Consider the following 18,019-nt stretch of genomic DNA (forward strand, 5'->3'; position numbering starts at 1 on the left):
CTTTTTAAAGGCTACTGATTCCTGTACTGATTCCTTTTCTTAAAATGTACTTGTATGTTTGTTAGGAAGATTTTAAAGATAAATTTGACAGTTGTATTTGTTTTGAATGCTCAAAATGTGTGTATTGTGATTTCGTCCTGTTAAGAGTGTTCTTAATTTTACCAGTTACATAGCAAATTTATTATTTCATTATGTAGTGAAAATTCATCATGTCTCATATATTCTTGAGAAACCTGCATTTAAAAATGGATGGTTATGGGCTTCCCTGGTGGCGCAGTGGTTGAGGGTCCGCCTGCTGATGCAGGGGACACGGGTTCGTGCCCTGGTCCGGGAGGATCCCACATGCTGCGGAGCGGCTGGGCCCGTGAGCCATGACCGCTGAGCCTGCGCGTCCGGAGCCTGTGCTCCACAACGGGAGAGGCCACAGCAGTGAGAGGTCCGCCTACCACAAAAAAAAAAAAAAAAAAGGATGGCTAGGGCTTCCCTGGTGGTGCAGTGGTTGGGGGGTCTGCCTACCGATGCAGGGGACACGGGTTTGTGCCCCGGTCCGGGAAGATCCCACATGCCGCAGAGCGGCTGGGCCCGTGAGCCATGGCCGCTGAGCCTGCACGTCCCGAGCCTGTGCTCCGTGACGGGAGAGGCCCGCGTACCGAAAAAAAAAATGGATGGCTAACGTTCTTAAGATAATAGTGTTCCTAAACAGTCTTCTAAAAAAATCCTCTTTAAGCCGTTATAATAAGATTTACTTTATTGTTAAGTGTAACAACTAATTGTTTGCTTCATTAATTGTTAAATATCTTTTATATGTAATATAAGAAATTTAGATTTGACATTTTTAAAACTTAGTGTATTCTTTTGTTTTATTATTTTCTTTTATATTCTTATTTCATTTCTTTTGGAATTCTAAGGATGGATGAACGGCTTTATTAAAAAGAGAACAGAAAAAGCATACTTCATATAGCTAAATCTAAATACGTAACTATGAATACATATCTGAGTGCTTTTTCAAGATTTAAACGCTTCTTAACGTTATCATCTGCATTTATAGGAAAGGTATCTTGTTATAATTCTATCCATATACAAGTCAAATTTCTGCCTCATTTGTTGCTTTAGTTGTTGGCATGTTAAGAGTGAAGTGAAAGCCACGGTTTTTCCTTATGCTGGAATTGACTGAATGTAAATGTTTGTGAGGTTTAAATGCTGCTATATTCATTTACTGTTTTTTTATTGAAATATAATCTACCTGCAGAAAATGCAGAGATTTTAAGTGTGTTCAGTTTGATGAATTTCAGAAATTATATATACCCATTTAATCATTCTCCTTAACAAAATAGAGAAAATTTTCATCACCTGGAAAGTGCCCAGTTTTAATTCCCTCCACCTTCATACTCAAATTTCTATCACTGTAAGTCGTTTTTTTTCTGTTCGTAGAGTTAATATAAATGAACTCAAATAAGTGTCTGTCTGCTGTCTCTCAACATAATGTTTTTTTGGATGCATTCATGTTGTTACTTGTATCAGCAGTTCTTTTGTTGCTGAGTAATATTTCCTTGTATGAAAATAACACAGTTTGTTTATCTGTAGTCCTCTTGATAGACTTTTGGGTTGTTTCCAGTTTCTGGCTATTAAGAATAAGACTGCTATTTGACATTTGTGTACAAGTCTTTTTGTGGACATATGTTTTTATTTCCCTTGAGTAAATGTCTAGCAATGGGATTGCTGACCCCTTAAGCCAAATCTGAGGCTTTGTATTTGAGTTTTAGCCAGTCCATGCTGCACGGATTGGGAAAAAGTCATATAAATGTAAAAAGTCATATAATTGTGAATCTGTCACCTTGTGTGGTTCCCTTCTTTTACAAATCTGTCCCCTTGTGTGGATCCCTTCCCTTTAACTTCTTTCTGCTTTTAGTCATTCTCCAATGCCTTCAAATCACTGTTTTTAAAATATTTTGTTTAGAAGTTATACTTTTTTTTTTTTTTTTTTTGCGGTATGCGGGCCTCTCACTGCTGTGGCCTCTCCCGCTGCGGAGCACAGGCTCCGGACGCACAGGCTCAGCGGCCATGGCTCACGGGCGCAGCCGCTCCACGGCATGTGGGATCTTCCCGGACCAGGACATGAACCTGTGTCCCCTGCATTGGCAGGTGGACTCTCAACCACTGCGCCACCAGGGAAGCCCTAGAAGTTATACTTTTTATTTGCAAGGGAAGTTGATGTGATATAAACTACTTCCTACCATTATCAGATTAGGAACTCCAAAAGTGCTTCTTTTAAATTGTGAGTCTTATTCTGTCCTTGCTCTGCTCCAGATCCACCAAGTCTTTCCGTGTTGTTTATAATGGAAGTCAAAGTTCTTACAATTGCCTTTAAGACCCTACATGATCAGTAACCCCTTTTGGTTCACTATCTTGTTGACCTCCACCTGGCTCACTTTGGAGAATTCTGTTCTCTTTACCTCAGAAACTCTTGGATGTTCATGTGGTTGGCTTCCTTATCTTTTTCAACTCTGCGCAAATATCACACTTATCAGTGAGCCTTGCTGTAATCATCATAGTGAAAAGTGCTTCCACCTCTATGGTACATTCTTACTTCGTTTTTTTCTATAATACTCATTATTCTTATTTGGCCTTCTATATATTCTACGTGTTCATTTTTTTTAATTGTCTCTACTACTAAACTATAAACTCCACAAGGGCAGGAAGTTTTGTCTGTTTTGTTCATTACTGTATTTTCACTACTTTAAATGGCCCTTGGTAGATAGTGGGTTCTCAAAAAATAGTTGTTGATTAAATAAAAGCACAATATTCCTGCTTTACTGATTGTGTTATTTTGAGGTTCAGTTTATAGGGTTTTCTTATAAAGAGGGATATTTGTGTTTATTGGTGTTAGAAAGAAAAGTAAAGAGAGGAGGGTATGGATTATATTTTGTATTTCCTAGTGTTCTTTTGTGTTTTCATTTTGGTTGTACTTTAAGCCTTTTGTGGTTCATTTATTTCATGACTCTTGAGTTTTGCTGGAATACTAGATTCAGTCATTTACATTTTTCCTCTTTAAAAGTGGGAATATGTATAATAAGAATTGCTTTAGCTTGAAATGGAAATTCTCCAGGGGAAAAAAAGGTGATGTCATTAGCTGTTGATGCAGCAATCAATTTAAAGAACTTTAGATCTAAGAGACCCTTAATCAGTCTAATTTGAAGTAGAAATGTGTTCTCTGCTTTATAAATAATTGACTAAAACCAGACCATTAACAAATTAAATTAAGATTTTACTAATGCCAAAGAACTGTGCTGTTAGCAGAATTACTCTTATGTCATAGCAGTCAAAGATGTGCACTTGCTAAATAGAATTGATGTACTTTTTCAGAGTGTTGTCAACTGTGAGAGCATTAGCTGAATGACATTTCGGTGTCCTCAAACTTGTACTATGGTCTTCATATATTCATGGTATGCAGAGGGGCAAGCAGTCTGAAGGATGATTCATTGATATTTTCCCTCATCACTTTATAACTTGGATATGAAGACCAATTAGGTATTTTGACCAAGTCTGTGGGTCAAGGAGTATAATTTTAAGTTTCATGCCACCCTAGCAATGACACTAGGTTGACTTTTGTGGCATCTAAACTTGAGGGTATAGGTTAGAGAGTATCCCTAAGTTGTGATATTTGTAATAAAGCATTTATTACCTCTTGTAATGTGGATACTGTATTGCATAATAGTCATCTCTGAGATCCTGACGTTGTCTTCGTATACTTATAGATGTCACAGTATAGAATTCTTTCTCTGGGAGGCAAGTAGTAGTGTGGCTTGTTCGTTTGAGGCTTACTGCCTCCTGTTCTTGCCCATGACTAGAGGATGGCAAAGAGATTGAAGATGTTCTCTCATCGCACCTATACATTCCTCTGTTACGGCCTTTAATATATTGTATCTTTTAAAAAATAGCATTATTAAATTATAATTTACATAGTGTAATCTGTATCTTTTTAATTGCACTATTTGGTGAATTTTGATAGCGTTATATCTGTGAGATCATGGTCATAATTAAAATACAGAGCATTTTCATCGTGCTAAAAAGTTTCCTCATGCCCCCTGGCAGTTCTTTCCTCCCTAAACCCTGGCTGCAGGAAACCACGGATCTGCTTTGTGTCACTATAGATTGTGTTTAGTAGGATTTTATATAAATGGAATTATACACATGTACTTTCCTCTGGCTTCTTCCACTGAGTATGATTTTGAGGTTCATCTGTGTTGTTGAATGTATCAGTGGTTTGCTCCTTTTCATTGTGGGTTGGTATTCTTTTTTATTGCAGGGTGGTATTCTGTCATACGGATGTGTCACAGTTTATCTGTTCACTTGTTGATGGATAGTGGGGTTCTTTCCAGCTTTGGGCTATTTTGGATAAATCTGTTAACATTCATGTACACATCTTTTTATGGACTTTATTTTTATTTCTCTTGAGTACTTTCTTAGGGGTGGATTGACTGGGTTGTAGGGTCAGTGTATATTTAACTATATGAGAAGCTGCCAAACAGTTTTCCAAAGTAGTTATACTATTTTACACTCCAACCAGCAGTTTCTTCATGTCCTGGCCAACACTTGGTGCTGCAATTCTTTAAAGTTTTAGCCATTCTAATGGGTATAAGGATGTTGAACGTAAGGATTTTGAATATCTTTTTATGTGTTTGTTGGCCATTTGTTTATCTTCTTTTGTGAATTATCTGTTCCAATCTTTGCCCTTTTTGTATAGATTTCTTTTTTTTTTAATTTATTTTTCTTTTAACATCTTTATTGGAGTATAATTGCTTTACAGTGGGGTAGATTTCATTTTCTTATTGTGGTAAGAATTATTTATATAGTTTGGATACAAGTCCTTTGTCAGGTATATGTATTGTGAATATTTTATTAGTCCGTGGCTTGCCTTTTTCTTAATGGTGACTTTTGAAGAACAGAATTTTTTATTTTGATGAAGTCTAGTTTATAATTTTTTTCTTTTATGGTTCATAATTTTATGGCTCTCTTTAAAATCTTTGCCTATCCTAAGATCACAAAGATTCCCTTTTATGTTTTCTTCTAGAAGTTTGATGGTTTTAGCACTTACATTTAGGTCTGTGATCCATTTTGAGTTCATTTTTGTGTTTGGTGTTAGGTAGAGGTTGTTCTTTATTTTGTTTCCATGTAGATAACTAGTTGTTCCAGCATCATTTACCTTGGTACCTTTGTTAGAAGTCAATTGATGGGTCTTTATGTCTATCCTTTGCCAATGCCACATTGTCTTTATTGCTGTAGTTTTTATATTCTTCAAGTGAGGTAATATAGCTCCTCCAACTCTTTAAAAAAATTGGTTTGACACTTTTAGGTCATTTGCCTTTCCATTTAAATTTTAGAATCAGCTTGTCAGTTTCTGTTAAAAAATTCCTGCTGGGGAATTAATTGGATTGTCCCAAATTCTATAGATCATTTCTGGAAGAACTGACATCTTAATAATATTGAATCTTTAAATTCATGAGCATGGTATATCTCTCCATTTATTCATATCTTCTTTAATTTATTCCAATAATGTTTGTAGTTTTTCCAGTGACCAGGATTTGCACAAATTTTGTTATCCTTATGCTATAGACTGAATGTTTGTGTCTCTTCAAGATTTGTATGTTGAAACCTCACCCCCATGGTGATGATATTAGGAGGTAGGACCTTTAGGGGGTGATTAGGTAATAAGGAAAGAACCCTAATGAATGGGATTAGTGCCCTTATAAAGAGGCCCTAGAGAACTCCCTTGCCTCCTCCTGCCATGTGAGGATACAAGAAGTCTGCAGTCTGGAAGAGGGCCCTCGCTCAACCTTGCTGGCACCCTTATCTCAGACTTCCAATCTCCACAACTGTGAGAAATAAATGTTGTTATTACTAAGCTATGCAGTCTGTGGTATTTTGTTTTAATGGCCTGAACAGACTAAGACTGTGTATTTGCATGATTTTGGTTGCCACTAAAAATGGAATTGCATTTTTGACATTTTCCAATTGTTCCTTTCTAGTATATTGAAAACTATTGATGTTTCATATTAACCTTTTGCCATAACTTTCTTAAAATTGGCCATTTGTTTTAGTAGCTTTTTTGCAGTTACTTAGGATTTTCTACATATGGGTTATATCAAAATTACTTTTGTATATGTTTGTCTTCATCACTAGACTTGGAGCTTTTGGGACAGAGATTGTAAGTTTATTGATTTTTATGTCCCCAGCATCTATGACGGTACAAAAGTCAGGTCTGTGCTCTTCCGGTTTTTCTCCTTTCTGGCTGCTTCTTTTAGTCAGTCATATTTGCTACTTTCTTCTCATTTCTACAACCTCTAAATTTTGTATTGTGCCAGGAGTCAGTCCCTGATCCTCTTCTCTTTTCTTTTGTACTTCCCTGGCAATCACATCTAGGCTTCTGGGTTTAAAAACTATTTTCTAATAAAACATTTTTTCTCTAGCCTACTTGATAGTTTCATTGGATATAGAATAGGCATCTCAAGCTTAACATTAAAAAAGTAAACTGATCTTTGGATCATTCCTCTTGAAACTGTTCCTGTAGTTTTCTCATCTCAGTTAATGGTAAACTTGTTTTTGTTTGTTTGTTTTTGTTTTTTCATTTGCATACGCCAGTCTTTATATCATTGTGCCATTATTATTTAAAAATGGATAGAAGACTAGGATGAAAGTCTGATTCTACTGATAAGAAGTGTAAGTTTCATCAGCATACAATTTGTGGTATTTACATAAAGATGGGAATCATTAGCGTCCTGAAAGCAACAGGCTTTTTCTCAAATTATATGCTTGTTGAGTTAAGGCTGATATCTATTGTATATAATAGTTAAGAAAACCACGTATATAAAATGCCAGAAATTGAAGATTTTTCTTAATGCCAAGGTATTATTTGTTTTTAGCCATTTAGGACTGGAATTTATTATTTTTTGAGTTTTAGATATTCCTCTAGTTAGGACAAAAGTAGAGAACCACTTGCATTCCTTCTGTTAAATTACTTGGTAATTTAATCACCATTTATAATTTTATTATATTTGCAGATTTGTTCTAAGTCCCAAACAAATAGATTTTTTAGAATCTGATTTTATAAATAGGGCACTGCCGGCTTAAAAATGGGGAATAAAATTTGGCATCTCCCGGAGGGCCTCCAAATGACAGCCTGTTTAAATTTTTGCTGATTTGATTAATGAACCTATTTGAGCAGATTATAAATGCCTTCTTCATTTCTTCTACAGCATTTTCTTTCCAAAGGAAAAAGGTGAAAATTTGAGGTATAATCATCAGTGCCTTTATTGTTCACTGGTATATAGAATGTTTCCAATGAAATGTACTCCTAAATTGGTGCTGTCATCTTGTGTCCTTAGGCAAACTCCTTAGATACATATATTACTTAAGGAAATAGATCTCTATACATTATAGAAATAGTGGAAACTTCTCTATTTTAGACAAATGTAAAATTACTCTGAATCTATTATTTTAAAGATTTCATTATATACATATACACATGCCATAATTGAGGGATCATAAGTATGACCTCTTATACATTCATGAATTGATTTTCCCAGCAGGTATTCCTTTCTTGGTGATACAGGGTTACAATGAGAAATGCTTCTAAAAGCTAACCTTATTAAGCAGATTACATTGAATTGAAAAATGCCCTTCTCCCCTGTATGAAAGATTTAGAAAAAGTTCTTGTATCATGCTTTATTCTATATGTATAATTTTAGAAAACAAAGAATAAGCCAACTAGAATTTTTTTTAAGTTGGGAATTTTTATAATTAATCAGTAGATTATATACGAAAAAATCATTGAAGTCAAGAGAAATGGTCAAGGAAATTATAGAGCAAGTGTTTAGCTAAGCCTTAAAAACAGGTAAGTTCATGCTCTTCTTGTATTAAATGTTTAGTTAACTTCCTAAGTTTTATATTTCATAGGCGTAAATAGTAATGTATAGTTTGTGTAATAAGCCATATATATACAGAATTTCTGCTTATAGTATTTGCCAGTTATAAAATGAATGATGGATTATAGCAACAAAATATAGGTACTGTTTTCTCTTTTAGCAGTTACAGTTCTACTTTGTGTTTTCATGACATTATAATAAATAATAATTGTTTCATGAGTATCCATACACATAATTCCTAAAACTCATTCTGTATTTCTGAGCAGTATTTTTTCTAACTATAGATAGATAGCTTGACCTATTAGTGGCTTAGTAGGTAATGAAATCAATTTGGAGGGTTTTGAATTAGTATTTTATTATTTTTTTAATTTTTAAATTGTTTAAATTTTTATTTTTTAAAGTATTTATTTGGCTGCACTGGGTCTTAGTTGCGGCATGTGAGATCTTTTATTTGCAGCATGTGAACTCTTAGTTGTAGCATGTGGAATCTAGCTCCCTGACCAGGGATCGAACCCGGGCCCCCTGAATTGGGAGCACAGAATCTTAGCCACTGGACCACTGAGGGAGTCCCTGAATTCGTATTTTAAAAGTGAAACATAGTAGAGATTCTGTATTACTGCTCTGGGTAAAAATTGTTTTGTGACACTTTTGTATATGTATATCAGTTTGCAACATAAAAAAGTGTTTCTTACTATGTGATATGATCCAAGCAGAGGCTACTATTTGAGAGATCCAGTAGTTAAAGTATGGTGATTAACTTTACATTTTCTTTCTCATTTTAAAAGAGTTAATATTATTGTAATTTTGGCTAATTTTGCATATGCTTGGAACTGTGGTTTACAAAGCAATTACTACGAGAATTTAAGCTTATGCTGAGTTTTTTTATGTGGAAGTTAGAGGGAGAATGAAGTCCTTATATTTTGAACTGACATGTTAGTGACATTGTCAGGTAATAAGTAATGTAAATGAGATGCCTAAGAACTATCATGTAAACAGTTTTGGCATGGGTTGGAAAACATTAAAAATATTAGTGGCTCATTTTCCTTGTGTTTCATGTTATTTTGAAGACATTTAAACTTAAGATGTTGGTTAAGGTATAAACACCCTCAGATTTAAATTTGAATATGAGATATCGAAACAAATTATATTAAAATGGTTCCTGGTATTTTAATGTACAAATGCCTCATATACACTATACAGAATTTTCTTTTAAATAGAAGCAAATGTAGTTTAGCTAACTTAAGTCAAAATTCTGTGCTAGATTTTGTTTCCTATGTAATTAAATATTGATGACTATCATATTTGTTTCTTAGGAGTCTCAGAGGAATAATTAAATAGTATACTGTAAGATTTTCACCTTGGCAAAGGGCCTTTGTTTTATTCATATTTGTATTACCAGTGCCTATTACAGACCCAGAAAATACTATATGTTCTAAGCAGTTTAAGGAATCCCTTCTTTCTTCAGCTTTTCTTTGTCTTTTAAGACATTGATGTTTTTCAAGTGTACCTTCCACTTGTTTTATGTGTTTCTCTGTTTTTTTCTGTCGTTTCTTCATGATCAAATTTAGTTATGATTTTTGGCTAGAAAGTTATGTAAATGATGTTGTGGTCTTCGCAGGATATCATTTCTAGAGGCACCTGCTGTCCATTTGCTACTTTTTGGTGATGTTAATTTTGATCTCTTGATTAAAATGTTGCTTTTTTTTTCAACTGCATAATTATTTTCTTCTTTTGCAACTAAAAAGGAATTGTGGGCAGAAACTTTGTGACTGTTCATTTCAAATCAAACTTTCTCCACTTAAATTTAGTATCCATGGATGATTTTTACTTGAATCAATTTCTGTAACTTTTTTTTTTTAATTTCTGTAACTTTTGATTTTGATATAGTTTCAAACAGAGAAAAGTGGGAATAATAACATAAGGAATCTTCATATACTTTTTACTCCTATGTACCAGTTGTTTACATTTTACATATTTAATCTCTAGAATGGGGATAATAAGAGTACCTATCTCAAGTAGTGTTGCTGTTGTCTCCTAGTTTCACTGTAAATATTTTGTTAGTTTTGTTTTTCTTACTATTCTGTGAAACTGCAAAGTATTTTTTAAAATAATTCTAGTTATCTTTTATTCCCTCTTCATTTAAGTTTTCTGAATACTGATCTTTTTCTATGAAATTTTATGAGTGGGTGTGTGTATGTGCATATACCTACATATGAGTTTAGCAATTTTTTGTTTTTACTTTTAAAATTACTCTTTCATGGGGGCATGGGACAAATTTTTTTTTTTTTTTTGCAGTACGCAGGCCTCTCACTGTTGTGGCCTCTCCCGTTGCGGAGCACAGGCTCCGGACGCGCAGGCTCAGCGGCCATGGCTCATGGGCCTAGCCGCTCCGCAGCATGTGGGATCTTCCCGGACCAGGGCACGAACCCGTGTCCCCTGCATCGGCAGGCGGACTCTCAACCACTGCGCCACCAGGGAAGCCCGGGACAAATATTTTTAAATCACAGAATTCAATAGAAAAGGCTCTAGAATTTAAGAACATCAACCAACGAACTCTTTTTAGTTATGATGGTTTTAAAAATTTACCTTTCCTTGTATTTTTTGATTTGTTTCAATTCAGCAGATAGATATAGAGTGTCAACTCTATTTAAAACATACTATTAAAAAAAGATACTGTAGGAAAAATTAGGCGACCCAAATGCCTTATATTTATAATGCTTTGCAGTTTCCAAAGCAATTTGAATATGCATTTTCTTATTTGATATTATCAGTAACTCAGAAAAGTAGATAATTCAGGTAGATTTATTTCCATTTTTTATGAGGAAATTGAGACCTTGAAAGATTGTGACTTAACTATCAGGGTCACCTAGCTAGTGAGTGGCAGTGTAAGCATGAACTAAAGCGTAAGCTTTAAGTTCAGTGATCTCAGCCCTCCCATCTACCTCTGTGCAGCGAGTGAGCATACATTAATTTATGCAAAGGCCTGCCCATAGTGGGACCATATTTCAGTTTATTCACTTAATATTTATCTTTGTCATTTATCTTAAGTGCTTAAAGGACAGGGATAGGATTAGTTAAATGAGATCAAAACAGCGTCTTACAGCTCCATACAAATACCTAGAGGGTGCTTTTCAATTAAGATGGTGATGTGTATCAAAATGCTTGGATATATGAGAGTAGTTATGACATGTTCTTTCCTGTTACATTGGAGGGTCTATAGCATGTGACTGTTGAAAAAGTAGTGGGCTGCTATTAGAGACTATGTTACTGCTGTAATCAGTGTTAAAGATCAGTACATTATGGATCCTTAACATGTACCATTAAATTGATTTTTTTACTTGTGGTACTATGGATTATGTCTCTGCAACATCTTCCCCCTTTTTACCCATAAACTCTAAAAGGTTCAGTGCCAGAAAGTACAGAATTGTATCTTTATTTTCTCATCACATCCTCTCTCGAATAGATAATACTTTCATTGCTCTCTTTCCAACTTGGCTTTGAGTCACTGCTGTGATTCTAGCTGTTGAACAGTCTTTCAAGTTAGCAATTAGTATTCCAGTTAAGTAAAAATTGTTGTGAGGCTGCCATTCTTACCAGTGTAGCTAAGGTAGTTTTACTAAATCAATTACTAGAGTCATGTTGTCAGAGGTATATGACAATTACATGTCACAAAACTTCCCTAAATATTGATACTTTAGATTTATTGGAAATTAGATTTAAAACTTCATAGTTTTGAGGTTGGAGAAACCAATAATCTGTCCTGTTCAGTAAAGCCATTTTGAAACTTAAGCTGTTTTAGTGTGTCTTTACTGTTTTTGCCTTCCTGATTCAATTTTGCTGTTGTTAATTAATAAATTCAAAGGAAGTATTCTAATTAGTTTCTGTCATAACTGGGAACCATAGTAAGTTAGAATACTTTGGAAAGCATGATAAAACCTGCTCACTAGTAGATATCAATTCTTTGCCTGGCTCTATTCCAATCTCACTAACTGTGTCTAAATGTGTGAACCTCTTACCATCTGGGCACTTCAATTTCCCTTTAAAAAAAAAAAAAGTTCTACCATGTTCTACTTACTGCAAAGAGTTTTGAAAGATAATAGGAGGTCATTAAAGTACTTATCACCAGTATATGCTATTTACTGGTTAAATTTTATAACTATTTAAAAACCATTGGCTTTAAAATATACTGTTTTTTGTTTTTGTTTTTTTGGCTGCACCGCATGGCTTGTGGGATCCTAGTTCCGTGACCAGGGAGGGATCAAATCCTGGCCCTCGGCAGTGAGAGCGCAGAGTCCTAACTACTGGACGGCCAGGGAATTCCCTAAAATATACTGTTTTAAAATAGTAATTTACTATTTAAAAACCATTGACTCCTTTAGTGTAGTTCATCGCTTAGTCGCAGAACTTTTATTTTTAGAACAGAGTGTATTTAAAGGCCAGTTTTACTGTTGAATTTGACAGGCATGGCACGTGGCCAATCTAATGAGCCCTAAGGGAGAATGTACAGAGTGTGCAGGTTAAAGGAGCTCTGGAACTGACTTTCCACAAAGTCCAGGCTATCCATGTTCATTCCTGCTGATTGGAGATTTGCTTAAAGTTGACTGTTTTCTTCCTTCTGTACCATCTGATTCCAATCTGTGCTTGTCTTTTGTAGCTGGAGACGGTTGGATGGCAGCTTAACCTTCAGATGGCTCACTCTGCCCAAGCAAAACTAAAATCTCCTCAAGCTGTGTTACAGCTAGGAGTGAGCAATGAGGATTCGAAGGTAAGAAAGGGTATCCCACTGAAAGGATGTATTTTGTTTACTAGGTCTTGTACTTTATTGTTAGCAAGGTCTTTGTTCTTTGAATTGAAGGTTTAAACATAATTTAATTAAAATGAAAGAAAGATTAACAAAATGACAGATCTTTGTGACAAGTTTTGATGTCAGATTTACATATCACTTTGTTATTTATTTTAAAAAACAGGTTGTCTTAGAAGGTACTTTTCTTGCAAGAATATGTTATAATGTCTTTTAAATTCTGCAATGGAAAAAATTGGTAGTGGTTATATAAAATTATGATTTTAATGTTTTAGATAATTGTGGATGTTTCTGGGTGTTTTGTGTTTTAAGCTGCATACATATGGCAGAGGGAATAATGTTGTCCAGCCAGTGCCTGAAATATGAAGGTGACCTGAGTTCTGCTTGTGTATGTTTAGTATGCCTGTGTGTGTGTTTAAATCTCAGCTATTACAAAATAGAATTTTGGATTAGTTTTAAACTACATGGTGATTTTTTTCTTTAGTATTAATTTAAGAAAACCTGAACATGTTATCAAAGGTAAAAGAGTTGCTATGGACAATGTACTACAGCATATTGAGAAATGTGTATTTCAGTTGTCATTGAATGCTATTTTTATATATTTTTTACTACAATTGAATATCTTTAAGAGAGAGAGCAGGAGGAGTGACTTTCTTTCCTTAAATAAATGAGACTGTCTCATTTTAAGACAAATAAAATAGAGGTGAGAGTGAGGTGGGAAGCTCTGAAGAAGAAGAGGTTACTGTGGCTGTATGTGATCAGAGAATAGTGGAAGAAATGTTATTATTTATAATGGGCATTGAAGGATGTGTATATTATTACTTCTTTGTTAGCACTTTCACTGTTTATTATGTCTTGTACATTTCTGTCTTCCATAAGAACTGGCATCAGTGCCTAGCTCAGGTTACATGTCCACAGAATTTTAGGCAATTGAATTGGATCTTAACATGTATAATTTATTAATTTATTACAGTGTTTGCAAAGAATCATTTCATTTCACACATTTTGACCAGAAAAGAACATAAACTTAATGGTTAAGTGTCGAACTGACTGCTGTGTTATATATGCTCTGCAATTTAGTAGCGGTCTAACCTTGGGCAAGTTACTTAATCTTTATGAGTGTCAGTTTCTTCATCTGTAAAACAGGAATAATATATCTGTCTCACAGGGCTTTTATGAAGATCAGATACTCAGTGTATGTAAAGTACATGATGCTCTATAAATGCTGGCTGCTGCCATCTTCATCATCATCAATAAAAGTTTTCTTGGGCTAATGAATAAATAAATCTCTTTGTTTTAAACCAAAGCTGCCACTAACTTTATTTCTTGATGAAATTAACCTTTTCCCTTTTCTTTCATTCTTTCTTCCTTTAATTTTTGATCATATTTTTCATATGTATGCTTCTGAGAATAGAGGAGGGAAAGGATAGCCTGGAAAGTCCTTTATTTTTTTTTCTCTCCGTGAACTAGGGAAGGCATTCCTTTAGCTTTAGGATAATAACCTGAAACTCACTGGTGTGGACTGAGACTCTTCCATGAGGGAAAACACACACCTATATACACATACATATATGCGTTCTCCAGGTATACGTTCACTGCTTTATTTCTCGTGACTATCATATGTTCAGTCTGAGTAGCTAAATGGAATTTATAGCTTGGAAGGATACAATTTTGACTCTATATTTGATATACTTTAAGCATCATAACTTTGGCAGTGTTTAACTCTGGGATGCTTGAGTCCTCCCAGCTTCTTTATTGTGTCTTCAAAACATGTCTCTGTGTCAGTTATATCTTTAGGCAGTAGGAATGAATGAGTAATGCTTCAAGTAAAAGAGTCATGTTTTTAATTCATTCATATTATTCAGGAAATCTATACAGATGTGAGATCCAACTCATTTGAGGTACAGGCTGGAGTACATTTGTATTTTTCTGTCTGTTGCTGTTTTAAAATTTTGAATGAACATTTGGTTACCCTTATGACTTGCAGAGCTAGAGAACCATTTTCCTTAACGGACACTTGGGAAGAGCAGCAGCACAGGAATGTAAAGGATATTTTCATCTCGTATGCAGACTTAAGTGACCCTCTTTCTCTGTGTTGCCTGTCTCCCCTGTGGCATTTTGTGGATTCGGTCCCTACTTCTTATATATTGTAAACAACAGACATATAGTGGAATGTACAACCACGGTCAACCTGGTTAGAAACAGGCCCTCTCCAAGGGACATGTGCCCTAGCTATAAAGGAACAGTTATCTACCATACCTCTGTTCCCCTCAGTGAACTGCTGCTGGGAAGCTTTACTTTTTCTCCATGTTTTTATGATCTGGTATTCTATTCTTTGTACTCTTGTTATATCTGATTCCTTGATGTTAATTTTTACATAACTTCTGTTATTAAGGACCACACACTGCTCTTCCCCCAAACATTTGCTCTGTTCTGAATGAGAATTCGGGAATTCTAGACAGGTTAGAGTATTAGGTAAAAGGAACATGAGTATGGAACATGTTTTAAAAACCAAATTTGTTAAAGGAAGGGAGAAATTTTATTAAAAGGAAGATTAAAAGTTATCGCTGGTTAGTTTATGATGCAGAGTATCATAAAGTACACAGTTGTCATGCTTAAGAAATTGACATTTGTTTAAAACAGGAAACAGGTAAAATTCTTTCAAATGTATGGTTTGTTTTTTTCGTCAAATGTATGTTTTACAATGTAGTTATCCTGAAAGTACACATATATTAAAATAATTCTGAGAGGATTAGAGTCAGTGCAAATTGTAAGAGAATATTTTGATAGTATTTACAATAAGTATGAGCTGCTGAAATGAAAACTTACAGTAATTCACTGAAAAGCATGGTTTCTAAGAATCTCTTTCTTCTCATTCCCTTCCAACATACACATGAAAAGTGTAGCCTGAGGCGAAGTTTTAATTGCTGTCACTTTAGATAACATTGTTGTACTGGCCTCCTTTCTGTTAGAACAGTTCTGTCTCGAGGCTTTCCTGTTTTGCTACTAATTTTATCATGAAAACTGGATGATTCTAGCTTTTCCTATAGTATTTTGATAGATATTCTAGTTGTTTTCAGTTAATTTTCTTACTGTTTGTCTACTGCATTTAGCAAAGTAAGATTATTTTCCTGTTCCACACATACCTCAAAACAAGTTTTCTGAGTTTTTGGGCTTTTTTGTTTTACTTCATTAGGGGGCAGTAGAGCTCTTTGCTTACCTAACCTCTGGCACTCACAGTGTTATTTGAAATAACATTCAAAATAATTTGTGAAGTCAGTAGTTGTGGGAAATGCTAAGTGTTTACATTTCTAATCTGTGTATAACAATAGAGTTCTCTTGTTATCATCAACAAAATTAGTGCCTATTAATCAGATATGTACAGAACAAATAAATAAAATCATCCTGATTTCAATATTTGCTAATTTGCATATGATCATTTGCCAAAATGAAATTTATTAAAAAGCCTTCTACACTGTTGATTTTTTTTGTTACATTCTGCCACCTGTATTAACTTCTTTATGAGAAAAGAGAATACAATAATCCCAAAGATAGTTGAATGGCTGTGTTAGGTTAGAGCATAACTGGTTCCAGACTAGTCATAGACAGTTGAAATTTCTTTATAGAGAATAGCAATTTTATATGTAACAGATTTGGTAATTTGGATGGCATCAACACTTTAACTGAATATCCTAAAAACGCTAAAATATTTGAATTTTACTACTAATCTTGCATTTTCCTCAGTAAATTTGCTGTTCAAGACAATCATTTTGTAAATGCAGTGATTCTAAATTCTTTTTGTTCACCCTTTAAGAAAGAATCCTTGTGTTTCATTCTTTTTTTCTTTCTTTTGAAACAACTGAGATAAAGTCACCTTGACAAGAGAACTTTCTAAACATTTATCTAAGTGTTCCATTGGATTGTGCTCAGGTTGCAGAAGGGTAATTATGGTCTTGAGTGAACTTAGGACTTTTAATACCAATTTTTAAAATTAGAGGTCTTCATTCTTACTTTCAAAATGTATGACAAATTCTATTTAGATTGAGAAAAAGGGGGGAAAAAGCCTTTTTTTTAAATTGCTTACTCTATGTAGATACGGTATTACCTCCTTTGATATTTAAAAAACATCTCTTCCAGGTATGAATTCTTATTATTATCTGTATTTTATAGATAGATGGAGAAATGGAAACATGTAGTGGTTAGTTTATTTTCCTAGGTTATTCCTAACTAATAAACAGAGCTAGGATTTGAAGTCAGGCAATTTTATTTCAGAGACCTATGCTATATTTATTGCTAGGATACTGTATCATTTTGCTTATTTAATAACTTAGCAGTTATCCTGTAATATGTGTATATGTTTCAAGGTGTTGAAAGCTTTTCTAAAATGCAATGGTCGTTTTATTATTGTTCTTCATAAAACTACAATTACATGGATTCTAAATTTCCTTTTCTTTTTCTTTGACTAAATTGAAACAATTTTACACTAAAGTCAATGAAAGACACATATATTCTTTTATGTGGTAAGTAAAGTTGTATGTTTTGATGTTGTCTCAGTTTAATAGACACTGCATTTATTAACAGACCTTATTGTAAGGGCTATATGACATCATTGATGTTGATGTGTCATGAACAAAGAAATAGGGTATATCATTAAAAACACATCCTTAGCTGTATATATGACAGGTTTTTCAGTAAGAGAAAAACACACATATGCTGTTCAAATCATGAACTCTTTGTATTAGAAATTTAAAGTATTTTGATCTTCTTAAAGATAATGTTTGTATTGACTGATTCGGAAGGACCTTCAGATTTTTCTGAGCTGCTTTGATGAACAGGTCTAAATTTTACAAATGTTGTGTTTTTATTAATCTAATCTATATAGTGACTATATTTCAGCATATTCTTTTGATAATTTAAATTTATTTTTCTGTGTTACAATATTTGTGTATATATTTATAATGGACATTTTGGAAAATATAGGGGAAAAAAGCCAATTAAAATCAAGTGTAATTCTAGTGCCCACAGCATTGTTATGTTTTGTTATATGACCTTCCAGTCATTTTTTTCCTTTACCTCTGTTATAAGTGATTTTTTAAAAAACAGTGATGTTTGCATTTGGTTTGAGAAAAAGAATTGAAGTTTTGTTATTACTGTTCAGTACTAGATGTGGTATGAGAAGGTAGTCTCATTCATCTGTCAGAACTTTTTTTTTCTTTTTTGATAAACAGCAGTTATTCATTTTCTAAAGTATACTGTCTTATGATCTGAAAAGACATTCTATAAAGTCTTGGGCTTT

The 18,019-nt window shown here is 34.0% G+C and overlaps 1 protein-coding gene across 5 annotated transcripts in view; it reads left to right on the forward strand.

Annotated features, from left to right (window-relative positions):
• Positions 1-18,019, forward strand: part of COMMD10 (COMM domain containing 10) — a 218,387-nt gene that overhangs the window by 17,050 nt on the left and 183,318 nt on the right. For all 5 annotated transcript variants that reach the window (XM_089909190.1, XM_089909191.1, XM_022590708.3 and 2 more), the window contains exon 5: positions 12,577-12,687. In XM_089909190.1, coding sequence (XP_089765316.1) covers positions 12,577-12,687 — 111 coding nt within the window. The remainder of the gene's footprint in view (positions 1-12,576; positions 12,688-18,019) is intronic.

This window comes from Delphinapterus leucas, chromosome 3, assembly GCF_059928025.1.
Source record: "Delphinapterus leucas isolate spDelLeu-1000000601 "Yukka" chromosome 3, BTC_Dleu_Yukka2, whole genome shotgun sequence".
NCBI classification, from domain to species: Eukaryota; Metazoa; Chordata; class Mammalia; order Artiodactyla; family Monodontidae; genus Delphinapterus; species Delphinapterus leucas.